The 16,730-nt window shown below is 43.6% G+C and overlaps 1 protein-coding gene and 1 long non-coding RNA gene across 3 annotated transcripts; one reads left to right on the forward strand and one right to left on the reverse strand.

Annotated features, from left to right (window-relative positions):
- Positions 1 to 5,219: 5,219 nt before the first annotated feature.
- LOC311114578 (superoxide dismutase [Cu-Zn]-like) lies at positions 5,220 to 16,049 on the reverse strand. Of its 2 annotated transcripts, none has more exons than XM_084189819.1 (4): positions 15,879 to 16,049; positions 11,140 to 11,306; positions 6,489 to 6,606; positions 5,220 to 6,199 (listed from the first exon to the last, which is right to left on the reverse strand). In XM_084189819.1, the coding sequence occupies exons 1-4, from the start codon at positions 15,882 to 15,884 to the stop codon at positions 6,092 to 6,094; spliced, it is 399 nt and encodes a 132-aa protein (XP_084045945.1). In that variant the 5' UTR covers positions 15,885 to 16,049; the 3' UTR covers positions 5,220 to 6,091. The 2 variants fall into 2 exon arrangements, with proteins under 2 accessions (XP_084045945.1, XP_084045944.1); XM_084189818.1 differs by lacking the exon at positions 15,879 to 16,049 and adding an exon at positions 15,247 to 15,372.
- On the forward strand, positions 6,614 to 10,239 carry LOC311114579. Its single transcript, XR_014611131.1, has 3 exons — positions 6,614 to 8,245; positions 8,682 to 9,270; positions 9,388 to 10,239. It is a non-coding gene; the product is annotated as an uncharacterized lncRNA (long non-coding RNA).
- Positions 16,050 to 16,730: the final 681 nt, after the last annotated feature.

Below are 16,730 nucleotides of genomic sequence, written 5' to 3' on the forward strand. Positions count from 1 at the left end.
TAAAAGTCACCTTGTCTGAGAGATTTATATGGTTATCAAAACGTCACGCCAAGGTAAGCCTACACGAAACACAGCCCTTATTTTAAGTGTTTCTAAAATCCCCTATGGGGAAAATGAATGGTGGAAAAACGATTGGAACCATTTCCCTGTTTGACCGCTAGGTTTTATGGGTATTATGACACCTCCACTGTGGGGCTCTATACCACTCTGGTTTGGGGTCAATTCAATTTCTGTGCTTCTGCATCTGCATTGCCTGCTCTTTGTGGTTTTAGGCAGGGTATCTGTATAAGCACTTTGTGACAACTGTTGATGTAAAATGGGCTTTATAAAATAAAGTTGAATGTGTAACTTTTTGGGTGAGCTGACCAAATTCACATAGAAATGTGAATAATAGAGCTGTCATTCTCATTGAAAGCAAGTCTAAGAAGCGGTAGATCTGTTCTATATGCGCTATTTCTATGCTTCCCGTTCTTAAGTTTTGTTTTTGCGTCTTTTACGTTCGGTTTTGTACACCAGCTTGAAACAGATGAAAATACTATATTTTTGGTTATGGAAAATAAATTCCACAGCGATTTAGAAGGTACAATGATTCTCTACACTACACTTGCTTGTTTTGTAAACAAACTGAAATTAAGCGAACTACTACAATTTTAGCAACCAGGAAATAAATGGCGGAGCGATTTCTGCATAGTGCATCTTTAAAGTAAAATAATTGTTCATAAAAAATTAATTTGGAATTTCAGTTTACTTTATGAATTGAAATTGATTTAATCCAACCATAGATCTAAATGACCACAACCCTGCTCACCATGATAGATTATAATATATGCCATTTAGCAGACGCTTTTATCCAAAGCGACTTACAGTCATGTGTGCATACATTTTTTTTGTGTGTGTATGGGTGGTCCCGGGGATCGAACCCACTTCCTTTGCGTTACAAGCACCGTGCTCTACCAGCTGAGCTACAGAGGACCAGATCGTTGAGTGGCCACTAACAATGGAAATACACGTGTCCTCAAAGTCGGGAGGAGGCGAGATCAGGTGAGACCATTCTAGTCAATGATAGGGAAAATAGATGTGTGAATAGGGCTGTTCCAGTTATCTTATTACCGCCACACCGGCGGTCACGAGTCATGACCGCAGTCAAATTCCACGTGACTGTTTAGTCACGGTAACTAGGCTTCTCCAAGCTCTGGTGCTGCTGATGGTCATTAGTATCCTACCAAACTTGCTAACTGCCTGGTACTCAGCACTCTATTGTCCCTCTAATCACTCTGACATCAATGCAAATGTTTTTAAAAAATCTAATCAAACAATTCATGAGACCCCACGCACTCATGTTGCGCAACATTTCTATAGGCTATGCAATTGCATGAGAAAACAGAGTTTTGATGGCCTCTATTAAAAAGAGAAGGTTCCCATCAGCCTTCTATAGGCTAGGCCTACTATATTTATTTCTCAACTTTCCTAATATTAAGCACATTGCTTCTCTTTACAACAGGAGTATAGCCTACCTGGCTGGCATGAAAATGAACCACGGGGAAAAGCGTCCTCCATTCGCTATTTAAGTGCATAGACGACATGTCTTTTTTTCCCCGTTTCGAGACAGGTGCATGATAATGGTCCATTCTAAATCAAAACAAATTTCACACATATATTATTTAGTATATGTAAAGACAAGATTAAATCAAGAATAGTCTGATGGGTGACAATATTAGCCTATCACTTGTGAATGATGTATTATCACTTGTGAATGATGTATTATCACTTGTGAATGATGTTTTATCACTTGTGAATGATGTATTATCACTTGTGAATGATGCCCAGCGTAAGGCAAGAAGCAATGCATACCTTTTTTTTGGCTACTTTTTCTAATCATAGTCCCACACCTCATGTAGCCTAGCCCGTAGGCCTATATGTTTTGATAAGGTTTGTATCACAACTAAAGTTGCCAAATAACTTCTTGAAATTAAGCACATTAATCCGCTTTACAACCGGTGTAGAGTCTATCTGGCATACATAGGCGGCGCACGAGTTTCAAGTTTGGGTACAATCATTTACACCATAACAATGCATTTTTATAATAAAGCGTTACATGCATCATCGCATTTATGGTCACTTCAGAACAGTGTTTTTTTTTCCGCTAATTGATTGCATTTTGGAACATTCGCGCTTATAGCCTACTGCCGTGTGCGCATTGCTGCGCTGATGTGAAGAAATAGCCGAATAACATTTTTAAGCTAAACGTTCTGATCTGTTGCATCAGCCTCATTGCCTTTAAAGGTTTTTTTTTATGCGCGTGGTTGTATTAATTTGGGATCTAATCGCATCCCACAACTGTTTGGAATATGTATTTATTGCACAGAAGGACAAGTTGACCAATAGAATAGGTCAACTTCTGTACTATGGGGTATAGTAGATTGACATAGGCTAGTGCTTTGGCTGTTCGTTAGGCCTACTCATCTTGTTGGCTGTATCAGGGCCTAACATATTGACAACTCAAAGTATGCTATTATGTTCTTCTGAAATAGCTACATTTTCTTCTTACCGTGTTTCTTTAGACCTGTCTAAAATAAATAATGGATTTATTGTGATGGCGTAGGCTATTTTACATGGATTTAGACTTTTTCAAATGTAGATGTTCCAAAAGGTCAGCATCAGTGGCTTGTAGGCTATGCGTGGAAGCCAGGAGATGCTAAAGGTGTTTATGTTAATTAATGGTTACTGTGAGACCGGCAGTTATTTGCTTAACAATCAGCAGCTGAGAAAATGTCATGACCGCCACAGCCCTACGTGTGAACAACAGGCACAACTCCGACAGTGTTTTTTCTCAAAGTTGCCAGGATGTCACATTCCCTACTTATAGCAGTACACTTAACCTAAGCATTAATAAGCCATTAGATTTTTTGATGACCAAATTCGACACTCATTTACCGCCATACAACAACTCCTCGCCTGGGGAGTCGAAAAAAAACCCAGCACCTTGTTAGAGGAAACAGATTTTGGCCTGAGTTATCCCTCTTCTTCACTGTCACCAACCACTCCCTGTGACCGGGACAGGGCGATTGCGCCATCTAGTGTCACCAAAAAACACTACCACTACTAAATGACCAGAGCAATCTTTTCTACTGTACTATAGTCGTGGTCAAAGGTTTTGAGAATGACACAAGTATTGGTCTTCACAAAGTTTGCTGCTTCAGTGTTTTTAGATATTTTTGTCAGATGTTACTATGGTATACTGAAGTATAATTACAAGCATTCCATAAGTGTCAAAGGCCTTTATTGACAATTACATGAAGTTTATGCAAAGAGTCAATTTTTGCAGTGTTGACCCTTTTTCAAGACCTCTGGAATCCGCCCTGGCATGCTGTCAATTAACTTCTGGGCCACATCCTGACTGATGGCAGCCCATTCTTGCATAATCAATGCTTGGAGTTGTCAGAATTTGTGGGTTTTTGTTTGTCCACCCGCCTCTTGAGGATTGACCACAAGTTTTCAATGGGATTAAGGTCTGGGGAGTTTCCTGGCCATGGACCCAAAATGTTGATGTTTTGTTCCCCGAGCCACTTAGTTATCACTTTTGCCTTATGGCAAGGTGCTCCATCATGCTGGAAAATGCATTGGTTGTCACCAAACTGTTCTTGGATGGTTGGGAGAAGTTGCTCTCGGAGGATGTGTTGGTACCATTCTTTATTCATGGCTGTGTTCTTAGGCAAAATTGTGAGTGAGCCCACTCCCTTGGCTGAGAAGCAACCCCACACATGAATGGTCTCAGGATGCTTTACTGTTGGCAAGACACAGGACTGATGGTAGCGCTCACCTTGTCTTCTCCGGACAAGCGTTTTTCGGATGCCCCAAACAATCGGAAAGGGGATTCATCAGAGAAAATGACTTTACCCCAGTCCTCAGCAGTCCAATCCCTGTACCTTTTGCAGAATATCAGTCTGTCCCTGATGTTTTTCCTGGAGAGATGTGGCTTCCTCGCTGCCCTTCTTGACACCAGGCCATCCTCCAAAAGTATTTGCCTCACTGTGCGTGCAGATGCACTCACACCTGCCTGCTGCCATTCCTGAGCAAGCTCTGCACTGGTGGTGCCCCGATCCCGCAGCTGAATCAACTTTAGGAGACGGTCCTGGCGCTTGCTGGACTTTCTTCGGTGCCCTGAAGCCTTCGTCACAACAATTGAACCTCTCTCCTTGAAGTTCTTGATGATCCGATAAATGGTTGATTTAGGTGCAAGCTTACTAGCAGCAATAACCTTGCCTGTGAAGCCCTTTTTGTGCAAAGCAATGATGATGGCACATGTTTCCTTGCAGGTAACCATGGTTAACAGAGGAAGAACAATGATTTCAAGCACCACCCTCCTTTTAAAGCTTCCAGTCTGTTATTCTAACTCAATCAGCCTCCTGTAGCTCAGTTGGTAGAGCATGGTGCTTGCAATGCCAAGGTTGTGGGTTCGATTCTCACGGGGGGCTAGTATGAAAAATGTATGCACTCACTAAGTCGCTCTGGATAAGAGCGTCTGCTAAATGACCAAAATGTAAATCAGCATGACTGTGATCTCCGTCCTCGTCCACTCTCTCACCTGTGTTAACGAGAGAATCACTGACATGTCAGCTGGTCCTTTTGTGGCAGGGCTGAAATGCAGTGGAAATGTTTTTTTGGAGGGATTAAGTTCATTTTCATGGCAAAGAGGGAGTTTTCAATTAATTACAATTCATCTGATCACTCTTGATAACATTCTGGAGTATATGCAAATTGCCATCATAAGAACTGAGGCAGCAGACTTTGTGAAAAATTAGTATTTGTGTCATTCTCAAAACTTTTGACCACGACTGTACACCGAGTCCGACAGTCAAGAGGCCATTATTTTGTAAGCAGTAACACAGCGGTCAACAACCCTAGGACCTGCGGAGATATAGTTGGTACACATTACACACCCTTTCGATTCAATAAATACATTTGTCTAGGTTGTGTTATTCAAACTGACACGAATGCTTACTCAGGATGCTACTGAAAGTTTACGTACAGACAAAAAAAAAAAACGTTTCCAATCTGTAGAACAGCAGCATCCCTGCCCACACCTGTAGCCCTCTACGTCGACCACCCTCAGTCTCGCATTACCTTCCAAATCTCCTCCACTGGACGCGACAAGACTGGGATTTCTAGGCTAAATGATGACCATAGGAAAAAAACAAAAAAAAAACAACACAATCAAGTATCACCAGTGACAATGCATTTCTTTATTGGGCAGCTTGGCACACAAAGTGAACATAATAGGTGTGTCCAAAATCAGCCCCTGGTCAAAAGTAGCGCGCTGTTAAAAGGGTCTAGGGTGCCATTTCAGACTCGCAATGTTTAACACATATTTTGGGACAGCGTACCAGAATATTCAATCACATACAGACAGGAAGCAACAACTGTCGTAGCAGGACAAACCCGTATACGGTTGACAGTCAACAACTTCAATAAGCGCTTTATATTCTGTGGTCATTAGAAACCAAATCCCCTAATCCACCCCTAGCCGCTGCCTCGTAGGGCACTCGACCTGAAATGATTTTTTTTTACAGGTACAAGCAATATGGTGAAACGTCCACCCAGCCTATCGGAGGGCGAAGCTCCTAGCATATTGTCTGTACCTGCCGTAGGGCTCTGGTCTAAATAGGGTGTCATTTGGGCCTAGCATATTGTCTGTACCTGCCGTAGGGCTCTGGTCTAAATAGGGTGTCATTTGGGCCGAACACACGCCGTCTCCAACCTCCCGAGTCAAAGCCCTGAGAACCCAGGGGTCTCCGTCCCATACAGCCCCCTATCCCATGTAATATAGTGCACTACTCTTGACCAGAGTCCTATGGGCCCTGTTCAAAAGTAGTGCACTATATAAACGATAGGTGGCCATTAAAGGACACACTCCAAATTCTGTCAGATCTACGTGAGGTGCCATAGAGGTCTAGGTAGGGGCTAAGGGTAGATGTGGGGTTACATATATATATATATATATTTTACAGAGTCTTCTATGGGGTCAGCGTAGCTACGCTGGTCTTCAAGCAGTGGCTAGTGGTTCCAGTGCTCCCGGTAAGTGTGTGTGTGTTTACTGGGTAATGCCAATAACTCCGCAGGCCTGGCGACCGCCAGCGTTGCCCGTCTTCAGACTCTCCTCGTTGTCGCCTTTTCCCAGATCATCAGCCTTCTCATGGATCTAATGATAAAAGGGGGGGGGGGGGGGGGGTAGTACAGAGACAGAGAGACAGAGACAGGAGAGAGAGAGAGCGAGGACAGAGGACAGAGAGAGAGAGCGCGAGGACAGAGAGAGAGAACAGAGAGAGAGAGCGAGAGAGAACAGAGAGGACAGAGCGAGCGCAAGAGTGAAAGAGAGCAAGAGGGGAGATGAGGGTGAAAACAGAGTTTATTTAGAAAACTCAGTTTGAGCATTTTATTCCTATCGAACACCACCAATGTAGGTCAGATAACGAGACAACTGTTCTTACCACCATGGTCCTGCCAATGATAGAGTAAGGTCCAGTGAGAGTCAGCATCTTGTCAGAGATGTTGATCTTAGCCACGTTGTCAGCTCCTGCAGTCACGTTGCCAAGGTCCCCTACGTGCCTAGCAACACAGACAGGATATGATGTCAGAGGAAAGGGTACAGCTTTAGAATAGTTTACCCCCAATGTGCACACCGTAGCAAAACAATGGTGAGAGCCAAGAGTAGGTGGTTGACATTTCTAAAACCTCTTTATCACTGCATGTGTAGATCTCATTTGATTCCATCACAGATCTACTCAATAAGAGTCAACATAGCATTTAAAAAAGGTAGAGTCAGCGATGTAAATCGTGAGGCTAAACTTTTCTGCTGTTCTGGTCCCCAAATACAGGTGTGCCATGCTTGTAGCGTCATACCCAAGAAGACTTGAGGCTGTAATCGCTGCCAAAAAGTGCTTCGACAAAAAACTAAGTAAAGGGTCTGAATGCTAACATAAGTGAGTTTTTTTTCTTTTTTTTTATAAATGTGCAACAAAAATTTTAAAAATGACTTTTTGCTTTGTCATTATGGGGTATTGTGTGTAGATTGATGAGGACTAACATAAAATGTGGAAAAAGTCAAGGGGTCTGAATACTTTCCGAATGCACTGCTATTTATGGGGATTAAGCCCTAGAGCCAATCATTAAAAGGTTCCACCATGCAATCTCTCCACCAGGACGGTTCTGCTGGACATCAGCTGGTCAAGCCAACGGTTCTGCTGGACATCAGCTGGTCAAGCCAACGGTTCTGCTGGACATCAGTTGGTCAAGCCAACAGTTCTGCTGGACATCAGCTGGTCAAGCCAACGGTTCTGCTGGACATCAGTTGGTCAAGCCAACGGTTCTGCTGGACATCAGCTGGTCAAGCCAACAACAGACAACATAAGGACAGTTGCTTGATGCCTACATGTGATGCGAGAGGCAGCGAGGAATGTGATAAGAACAGACTCAGAGAATAATTTCATTTATTTGATTCCTATGAATTGCCAGGGACCTCGCGATACAATATTATCACCATAATTTAGGTGCCGATACGATATGTATTGCGATTCGATAGTGATTTTAATGCAATTCAATATTCCAAACATATTGCTCACCATACGTGACTCGTTTCAGGAAACTAGGCGTACATCGTAAGTCACGACTTCACAGGAGAGGCATTTGAACGTTTATTTAGATTTTTTTAACAAAATGCCTTTTTTGGCAGAAATGCCTTCTGGAACATTTGAACTTTCATGTGCCTTAATAGCATGTATGTCAACTGTAAATACGATTATCTAGTTGGTTTAGCCACAGAAAAAGAGAAGAACCTTCCCGCTAGCCATGATTGGCTGAGATAATGAATGGGCTGGACATGCCGAGAGATGAGTTTCGGATTGGTCTGCCGTGTAGCAGCTTCTGTTTATAAAATGAGCCGCTCGTCGTTATGTGTAATCCTTTCTACTGCAGTTTAAAAGATATAACGGTCGCCATGGAGAACTGCAAATATGTTGCAACAGCAATAACATTGCTGCCCTGAATTTATCAGGCGCTATAGACAAAAGGTCAGTGGGAAAAAGTTAATGGACTACTTTCAGGAGGACGATTCTTATGGCATTGCACACGGTCAGTGTGAACCAGAGTGGCCAAGCAAGTTGAACAAACAAAAACGGAAACGGCACAGGACGTCTCGTTTAATGAAAGGGGTTGGAGTCTGTAGTGAAGCGTTCATCCATGTATACGGGTAAGAGTCTAGCTACAGTTTCAGATATTATACGTTTCTAATTCTGTCAGAAAGTTGTTTTCATTGCAAGTTCAAGCTTACTGTTAGCTAGCTAACGTTAGATGGCTGGCTGTCTAGCTAACATTACGTGTATGATCTGTGTAGTAATATTATCTCAAAGCCATTTGCATTGCTAGTTATAGCCTAATGTTAGCTAGCTAACATTGAAACTATTTGGTTAACTTTAGCTAGCTATGACAAATCGGTTTGTATTGCTAGCACTCTATGGATTGGAATTATGGTACATTCTTTAGCTAGCTACATGTCTAAAACAAAAGACTCCACTTTGCCAGATGATTACATGACCCATCAATTAGCCAGGTGTGTCTGACGGTGATTAAAAGACATCTATTGTATAATAATGCTACAATATTTGCATCTGGAATTTGTCTTTCAGTATCAGTAGAACACGCCTGACTCTCCTCCACCAGTCATACAAGGAGAACGGTCTAATGCCTCCCATTAAAAAGAGAGATGGACCAAACAAGCACAGGTTACACCTGAAGCATGAGGACTTGCAGCGAGTTGTGAACTTCATCAACAACTACGCAGAGGATAATGCAATAGTATTACCAGGACGCCACCCAGGACACAAACACTTTGGTGGAAAGCTGCTGCCATCTCATGTGACAAAAGCAGCGGTGTAGCGTCTCTACAAGGAATCGATGACAACACTTGGTATGTAAAGCATAAACAACACGTTTTGATTGGGACCTTCACTTCCTGATCACAGGCCACACAAAGTTTGCCCCCCCCCCCCCAACTGGTGCTTCGGCCTCATCAAGCGGCGCTTCAGAAAGACCAGAGGGAACACTTTGTCCGAGATTACTGGTGTGGTGAAGGACAGCACTGTGACAGGGGTCAACATCCCACAGCTGGTTGGACTGGAGGATGGTACGGTGCTGGTGGAAAGCTAAAGGTTTTGTTGCCAGCCAGACTCCGTACTTCAGGCCGCTGCCACAGATCAAGCAGGAGCAGCACTTCAGGTGTATATCATTTTCATTGCATGAGGTTATTCTTCTTATCTGAACTTGGGAGGTGAATTGATGTTATGCGAGGTTGTAATGTCTTCTCAGTTTGTTTTGTCATTTCCCGTTTTACAGCTTCGATGCTCGGGCAGCCTGGTGTTGGTGTCACCAACGCTGACATCCTTCCTCCCATAGATGGTCTGCCTGTACAAGCACCACCTGGACTGGACACAGCTAGTCAAAACGTATATTTTTGAGAAGATCAGGAAGTTTTGCGACGAAGAGGCTATGGACATCACATGACCTGCACCAAAGTCAAGGGCAGGACAGAAACAGGCTCCCCCGAATATAGGTCCCTTGTTCACGCGTGGTTTGGACGGACCAGTTCATCACTCGGGGCGAGTTCCCAGTCATCAGCACTATCTGCAGTGCCTCTATGGACATTCACATGACTTTCTCCTAACACACACACACACGCCATACGTTGCTGCTACTATTTTTTTCTCTATCCTGCTGTTCAGCCACTTTACCCCTGACTGTATGCATATAACTACCTCATCTATCACCAATATCACGTTATTGATATTGTTCTTGTACATACTGTATATTCATTTTGTTCTTTCTCTACTGGCATTGAGACTTGTTCTTTTTTCCCCCCCCTTTATATTGACACTTATCTATTTTTGATATTGCAAGTAACCATTTCGCTATACCGTCAACACCATGGCTGCCCAACCCTCTTCCTGGAGATCTGTCCTGTAGGTTCTTTTAGTCCAACCCTAATTTAGCATATCTGATTCTACTTATTAGCTGCTCAACAAGACCTTAACCAGCTGAATCAGATACGCTAAATTAGGGTTGGACTGAAAACCTACAGGACAGTAGATCTCCAGGAAAGAGGGTTAGGCAGCCCTGGTGAGGGACGAGGGAGCCACGAAAACAAAATGCTGATCAGGTCATTGGAAATAAACAAGTGTTGAAAACAAATGGTTTCCCCTATATAAAAAGGATGGAGAACACGCTATGGAGGGGAAAATACTGGAGTTCTGGTGCAGGTACAGCCAACTAGCACAAAAATAATATTGGGATATTGTCAAAACGATATAAATCGCCAAAAATAATATCCCGATATGTAACTATCGACCTTCGACCCCCCCCATCACTAGATTCCTTGCGTCCTCGCCACCTTATCAAAAAACATTGGATGAGAAGGTCAGAACATCAATGGGTTTTAAGGGGATGAGAAGGTCAGAACATCAATGGGTTTTAAGGGGGATGAGAAGGTCAGAACATCAATGGGTTTTGAGGGGGATGAGAAGGTCAGAACATGAGAAGGTCAGAACATCAATGTGTTTTAAGGGGATGAGAAGGTCAGAACACCAATGGGTTTTAAGGGGGATGAGAAGGTCAGAACATGAGAAGGTCAGAACATCAATGTATTTTAAGGGGATGAGAAGGTCAGAACATCAATGGGTTTTGAGGGGATGAGAAGGCGTGAAGAATCAAGGACATGGAGATTCTCCCATAGTCTACGAGAATATTTTTTTTTTTAAAGACTGACGAGAGTTATACATGCTATGGTACGGTTCAATACGTTAACTTAGTTGAGATCAAAATTCTAAAATGTGCTTGATCATAACCATACTAATAAAGTCTGATGGTTCTTTGTATAACGGTCTGTTGAACAGTACAACTGTACAAGGTCATTTCTAGTGTTGCCATCTAGCACAATGGTTTTCAAAACTCTCCCCGGGGGACCCACAGACATTTCACAATTGTGTTGTCTCCCTGACCTACGTACATGGAACGTCTGGGACTATCCGAGGAGAGGTCTGAAAACTCCTGGTCTAGCAGGCGTAACTCTTTCAGTCATGGGGCCAGACTAACCGGATTTCGTCATCGGGTCCTCCGTGGGTCTTGTTGTGGGGGTTGAAGTGGGGTCCGGCGCTCATACAGCCGTTGGTGTTGTCTCCGAAAGCGTGGACGTGGAAGCCGTGTTCCCCCGGGGCCAGACCCGAGATCTCTCCTGTCAGCGTCACTGGAGCATTTTCACCCTACAGACAGACACGAGTTATAGGCCTGTACAGCCGAAACAAACAAACAAACACGGGCTGGGCGGTATACCGTATTTGACTATATACACCGGTATTGACAGACAGACCGGTTTGAGTTTTTACTTTACCTTCTATAACAGTATTTCAATGTTTGGTTTGTTAAAATGTGATGCGCATAATGTCCGTTTTTATAGATTACGCCATCTGCTACTTCAGTCGTCTCGCCCCCCCCCCCCCCCCCCTTTCATTCTGCTACTGCATGCTGCTAACCACACCAAGCCCTGCCGCTAACCACACCAAGCCCTGCCTGCCACCACACCCTGCCGCTAACTATACCAAGCCCTGCCTGCCACCACACCAAGCCCTGCCGCTAACCACACCAAGCCCTGCCGCTAACCACACCAAGCCCTGCCTGCCACCACACCAAGCCCTGCCTGCCAACCACACCAAGCCCTGCCGCTAACCACACCAAGCCCTGCCTGCCAACCACACCAAGCCCTGCCTGCCACCACACCAAGCCCTGCCTGCCAACCACACCAAGCCCTGCCGCTAACCACACCAAGCCCTGCCTGCCAACCACACCAAGCCCTGCCGCTAACCACACCAAGCCCTGCCGCTAACCACACCAAGCCCTGCCTGCCACCACACCAAGCCCTGCCTGCCAACCACACCAAGCCCTGCCGCTAACCACACCAAGCCCTGCCTGCCAACCACACCAAGCCCTGCCGCTAACCACACCAAGCCCTGCCGCTAACCACACCAAGCCCTGCCGCTAACCACACCAAGCCCTGCCTGCCACCACACCAAGCCCTGCCTGCCAACCACACCCTGCCGCTAACCACACCAAGCCCTGCCTGCCAACCACACCAAGCCCTGCCGCTAACCACACCAAGCCCTGCCGCTAACCACACCAAGCCCTGCCTGCCACCCACACCAAGCCCTGCCTGCCCCTCAAGGACAGAGCAGTTGCTCGACCAAGTCACGAGCCCTTTCTGGCCGTTCACTCAGCACGGTCAGATGGCTGCAACAATCTTGGTGACATGCTGCTTTCCACAAGCGTTCTACACACCATTTGTTTAACGACTATCTGCTAGTTTCTTTCCTTAGCAAGGTGTTGCTAAAATAATTTATGTTAGCCGCTAATGCTAATTCGCTAGTTAGCTAGCTTGCTAAATTTACTGATAGCCAGAGCAAACGTAGCTAGCTAGCCAATACTGGTACCAGTGCTAGGGTAGGTAAGCATGTTTGTGCAACGGTATTTAATTAGAGGAATAGGAGAAGCGTGACAGTTGGCTAGCTAGCTAGATTAAGTTAAAAAAACATGTAATTAACATATACTGAACCAAATTATAAAACGCAACATACAACAATTTCATTGATTTCACAGAGTTACAGTTCATATGAGGAAGTGAGGAAATTGAAATAAATTCATTATGCCTTAATCTATGGATTTCACATGACATGCATCGGTTGGTCACAGATACCTTTAAAAAAATATTAAAATGGGCCTCACAATGGGCATCAGGATCTGGTCACAGTATTTTTGTGCATTCACATTGCCATCGATAAAATGCAATTGTGTTCATTGTCCGTAGCTTATGTCTGCCCATACCTCCATGAGGCACTATGTTCACAACACCATACACATGGTCTGCAGTTGTGAGGCCGGTTGGACGTACTGACAAATTCTCTAAAACGCCGTTGGAGCTGGCTTATGGTAGAGAAATGACCATTCACTTCTCTGGCAACAGCTCTGGTGAACATTCCTGCAGTCAGCATGCCAATTGCACGCTCCCTCAAATCTTGAGACATCTGTGGCATTGTGTTGTGTGACAAAACTGCACGTTTAGAGTGTCCCCAGCACAAGGTGCACCTGTGTAATGATCATGCTGTTTAATCAGGTTCTTGATATGCCACACCTGTCAGGTGAATGGATTATCTTGGAAAAGGAGAAATGCACACTAACAGGGATGTAAACAAATGTGCACAATTTGAGAGAAGCTTTTCATGCGTATTAAACATGGGACCAACACTTTACATGTTGCGTTTATACTTTTGTTCCGTCTAATTAGGGACACCTGGAAACACTGACCAACACTTTAGTTCCTACCCTGTCAATAATTCCTCCCTTGTTTATTAATTTGTTGTCATGTCAAAAAATTATGTATTCAAGGTGCTGCCCACTATATTCCAACTATAGAATTAGAATAATCATTATGTTTCCATAATTCCAAGTTCACCAATTTCCTAGGCCTATATTTTTTTCGCCAGTTTCATGCTGCGTGGCACACAGTGGAAATAATAATAAAAGTACAGGAAATACAGAAATGGATGAAAATGCTGAAAATGATTTGTTTGAAGTTGGATTGAACAGTATAATAATATGCCATTTAGCAGACACTTTTATCCAAAGCGACTTACAGTCATGTGCGCATACATTTTTACGTATGGGTGGTCCCGGGGATCGAACCCACTACCCTGGCGTTACAAGCGCCGTGCTCTACCAATTGAGAGAACGCCCCGTTGAAATGACTTGTAATTTGTGTTGCCACTCTAGGGTCATGAACTACTCGTAAAGCATATTTAGAACTATTATTCAAAAACATAAGTAAAATACCATCAAAAATGTAAACAAATATTGCGATCTGATATTGTCCATATCGCCAAGCCCTAACACCCTGTTATCTCTGAGCTTTGCTGAATCATTGTCTCTCTGCAGAACATAGGCCTATACAGCACTCTCTCCCGTTAGCCTCACTGGAGAATAGTTTATTTCTGATAACTGAGATAGACAGGAGTCGGTTAACACTGACACGGGGTGAAAAAACATGAGGGGAGAGCACACACGTTGAAAACACAGATCAAAACACCACATGATGTAAAATTAGCTGTCAAAATGATGTGTCAGGGGTTGGGGAAAAAAACAGAATTAACACATCAATGAGCCATGTGTTACTATCTATTTAAGTATTAGTATTCGGCATGACAGCACAAAAACAGACACTGAGGCTAGCATAGCACCTAGCCATAACAAGCTAGCTGTTTGGGCTACTTTTGAAATGGAGGAGGGGGATCAACGGTCAACTTGCTAGCGACAACTGTTAGTTTGGTGGCCCCAACGACCACACGCCTTCTTCGTGCAAATTTGGCACGACAGTTAGGTTACCACACAGCAGACCAGGTTCAAGGGAAAATGGGGGCCAAAGCAGAACGACTCCAGCCTGGTGCCAGATCTCTGTGTGTTCTCAGAGAGCACAAACGGACTGGCACACAGGCTAGAATGACTCAGCAAAAAAAAAAAAAATGTCGTCACTTATTCATCTGTTACACGTAACGTCAACTAGCTAAGGTTAGTTTGATAGTTAAGCTAGGCACCCCCAAACTTCCTAGTTAACGTTAAAAATGTGTAACAGGCAGAACTAGCTAGCATTTAACGCACATAATTTCCCCCCGTTTACAAAATACTAGCTATAGCTACAGTCTCTAGCTAAATTGAGTAGATAATTTACATCGAGGGCTTAAAAGTGCAACTACAGGTTACGAGCCGACTGTTATCAAAGGTTGTCACACATGTTCCTATGGCTACAGTAGCTAACGTCAGCAGGCTATCAAGTAAATCGTTTGCATGACATGACTGAACTCGGAATGAAACTGGCCTTACAAGGCAGATACAAAAGATAGATAGCTATCTAACGTTACACTTCGCCAGGGCAAAATAACGAGCTAGCGAGCTAAGTAACGCTAACTCAACTGTTGCATAAGGTATCTGAAAGGGTTTTGACAAGTAACGTTAGTTAGCTAGCTAAGATAGCCAAGTTGCTAGCTAGTTGGACGAGGCCCATCTGCACAGACTGCGTCTCAAAGTGCATGCATGTGATTTGCCGTGCCCCAAAAAAAAAAAAGCAAGCATGTATTTTTCCTTTTTAAATAAATATTTTACCTGTTGCTCAAAGAATACGGTCCCGGTAACTTCACCGGTTCCTTTTAGCACGCAAACAGCCTTCAGTGCCATCTCTACCAGTCCTACTTGCCTGAACCAAAGATCTCAAGTCCGAAAGGTGAATTTCTGCAAGCTAGAAGGCGAGTTTCTTACGTAGGAATAGTGTCCAATCAGAGGCGAGGGGGATGGGTGAGCAGAGATCTGATTGGCTGGTGAGAACGCTTGTTTAAATAAAGGTTGAACGATAATTATTATAATAATAATATGCCATTTAGCAGACGCTTTTATCCAAAGCGACTTACAGTCATGTGTGCATACATTTTTACGTATGGGTGGTCGCGGGGATCGAACCCACTACCCTGGCGTTACAAGCACCGTGCTCTACCAGCTGAGCTACAGAGGACCACTAAGGACCACAAAGCATGAACAAATTGAATGATACATCACTATGGGGAACGATGTGTACAAAGCATGAACAAATTGAATGATAAATCACTTTTGGGGAAGCGCAATGTAGAAACAGTGGCGACCCGTCATTCAGGGCAGAGCCCCACCCATTTAGCTAAAAAATATATATATATGTTTTGCAAACAAAGAAAAAAAAACATCATTTAGTTAATAAAGTCGCATACAAACATGGTCTCTTTTTTGCTTTCTTGAGTAAGGCAGCTCCAAAATGCAGGTGTTTCAGCCTAGTTCAGTGCATTCTGTGGCGGTGGGGCAGCCAGCGGAAAATACAGAGTCAAATCACATTATATCTACCGTAGCTTTGATTGGACTGATCATGTCAACATCATACTTTCAAAATCTTAGCTAGCAACCTTGCAGTCATCATCATGAATCATGTCGACAATCTACTGGCAAATCCTTTTCAATCCTTGTCATATGAAGAGAAATTATAGATAAAACGTATCGGTGCTAATCGGACATTGGACATTACACAACAAGTTGGATATCGCAAATTCAACAATGATTGGTTTGGAAGGAATCAGTGACTAACTGCAAGCATTGCAAATCAAGTCGAAGGTTTACATACACTTAGGTTGGAGTCATTAAAACTCGTTTTTCAACCACTCCACACATTTTTTGTTAACAAACTATAGTTTTGGCAAGTTGGTTAGGACATCTACTTTGTGCATGACAAAAGTAATTTTTCGAACAATTGTTTACAGACATATTATTTCACTTATAATTCACTGTATCACAATTCCAGTGGGTCAGAAGTTTACATACACTAAATTGACTGTGCCTTTAAACAGCATGGAAAATTCCAGAAAATGATGTCATGGCTTTAGAAGCTTCTGATAGGCTAATTGACATAATTTGAGTCAATTGGAGGTGCACCTGTGGATGTATTTCAAGGCCTACCTTCAAACTCAGTGCCTCAACTAGCCGGTGCCCCCGCACATTGACTCTGCACCGGTACCCCCCTGTATATATAGCCTCCCTACTGTTATTTTATTTTACTTCTGCTCTTTTTTTCT

Source organism: Coregonus lavaretus, assembly GCF_964263955.1.
Source record: "Coregonus lavaretus genome assembly, contig: HAP1_SCAFFOLD_251, whole genome shotgun sequence".
NCBI lineage: Eukaryota > Metazoa > Chordata > Actinopteri > Salmoniformes > Salmonidae > Coregonus > Coregonus lavaretus.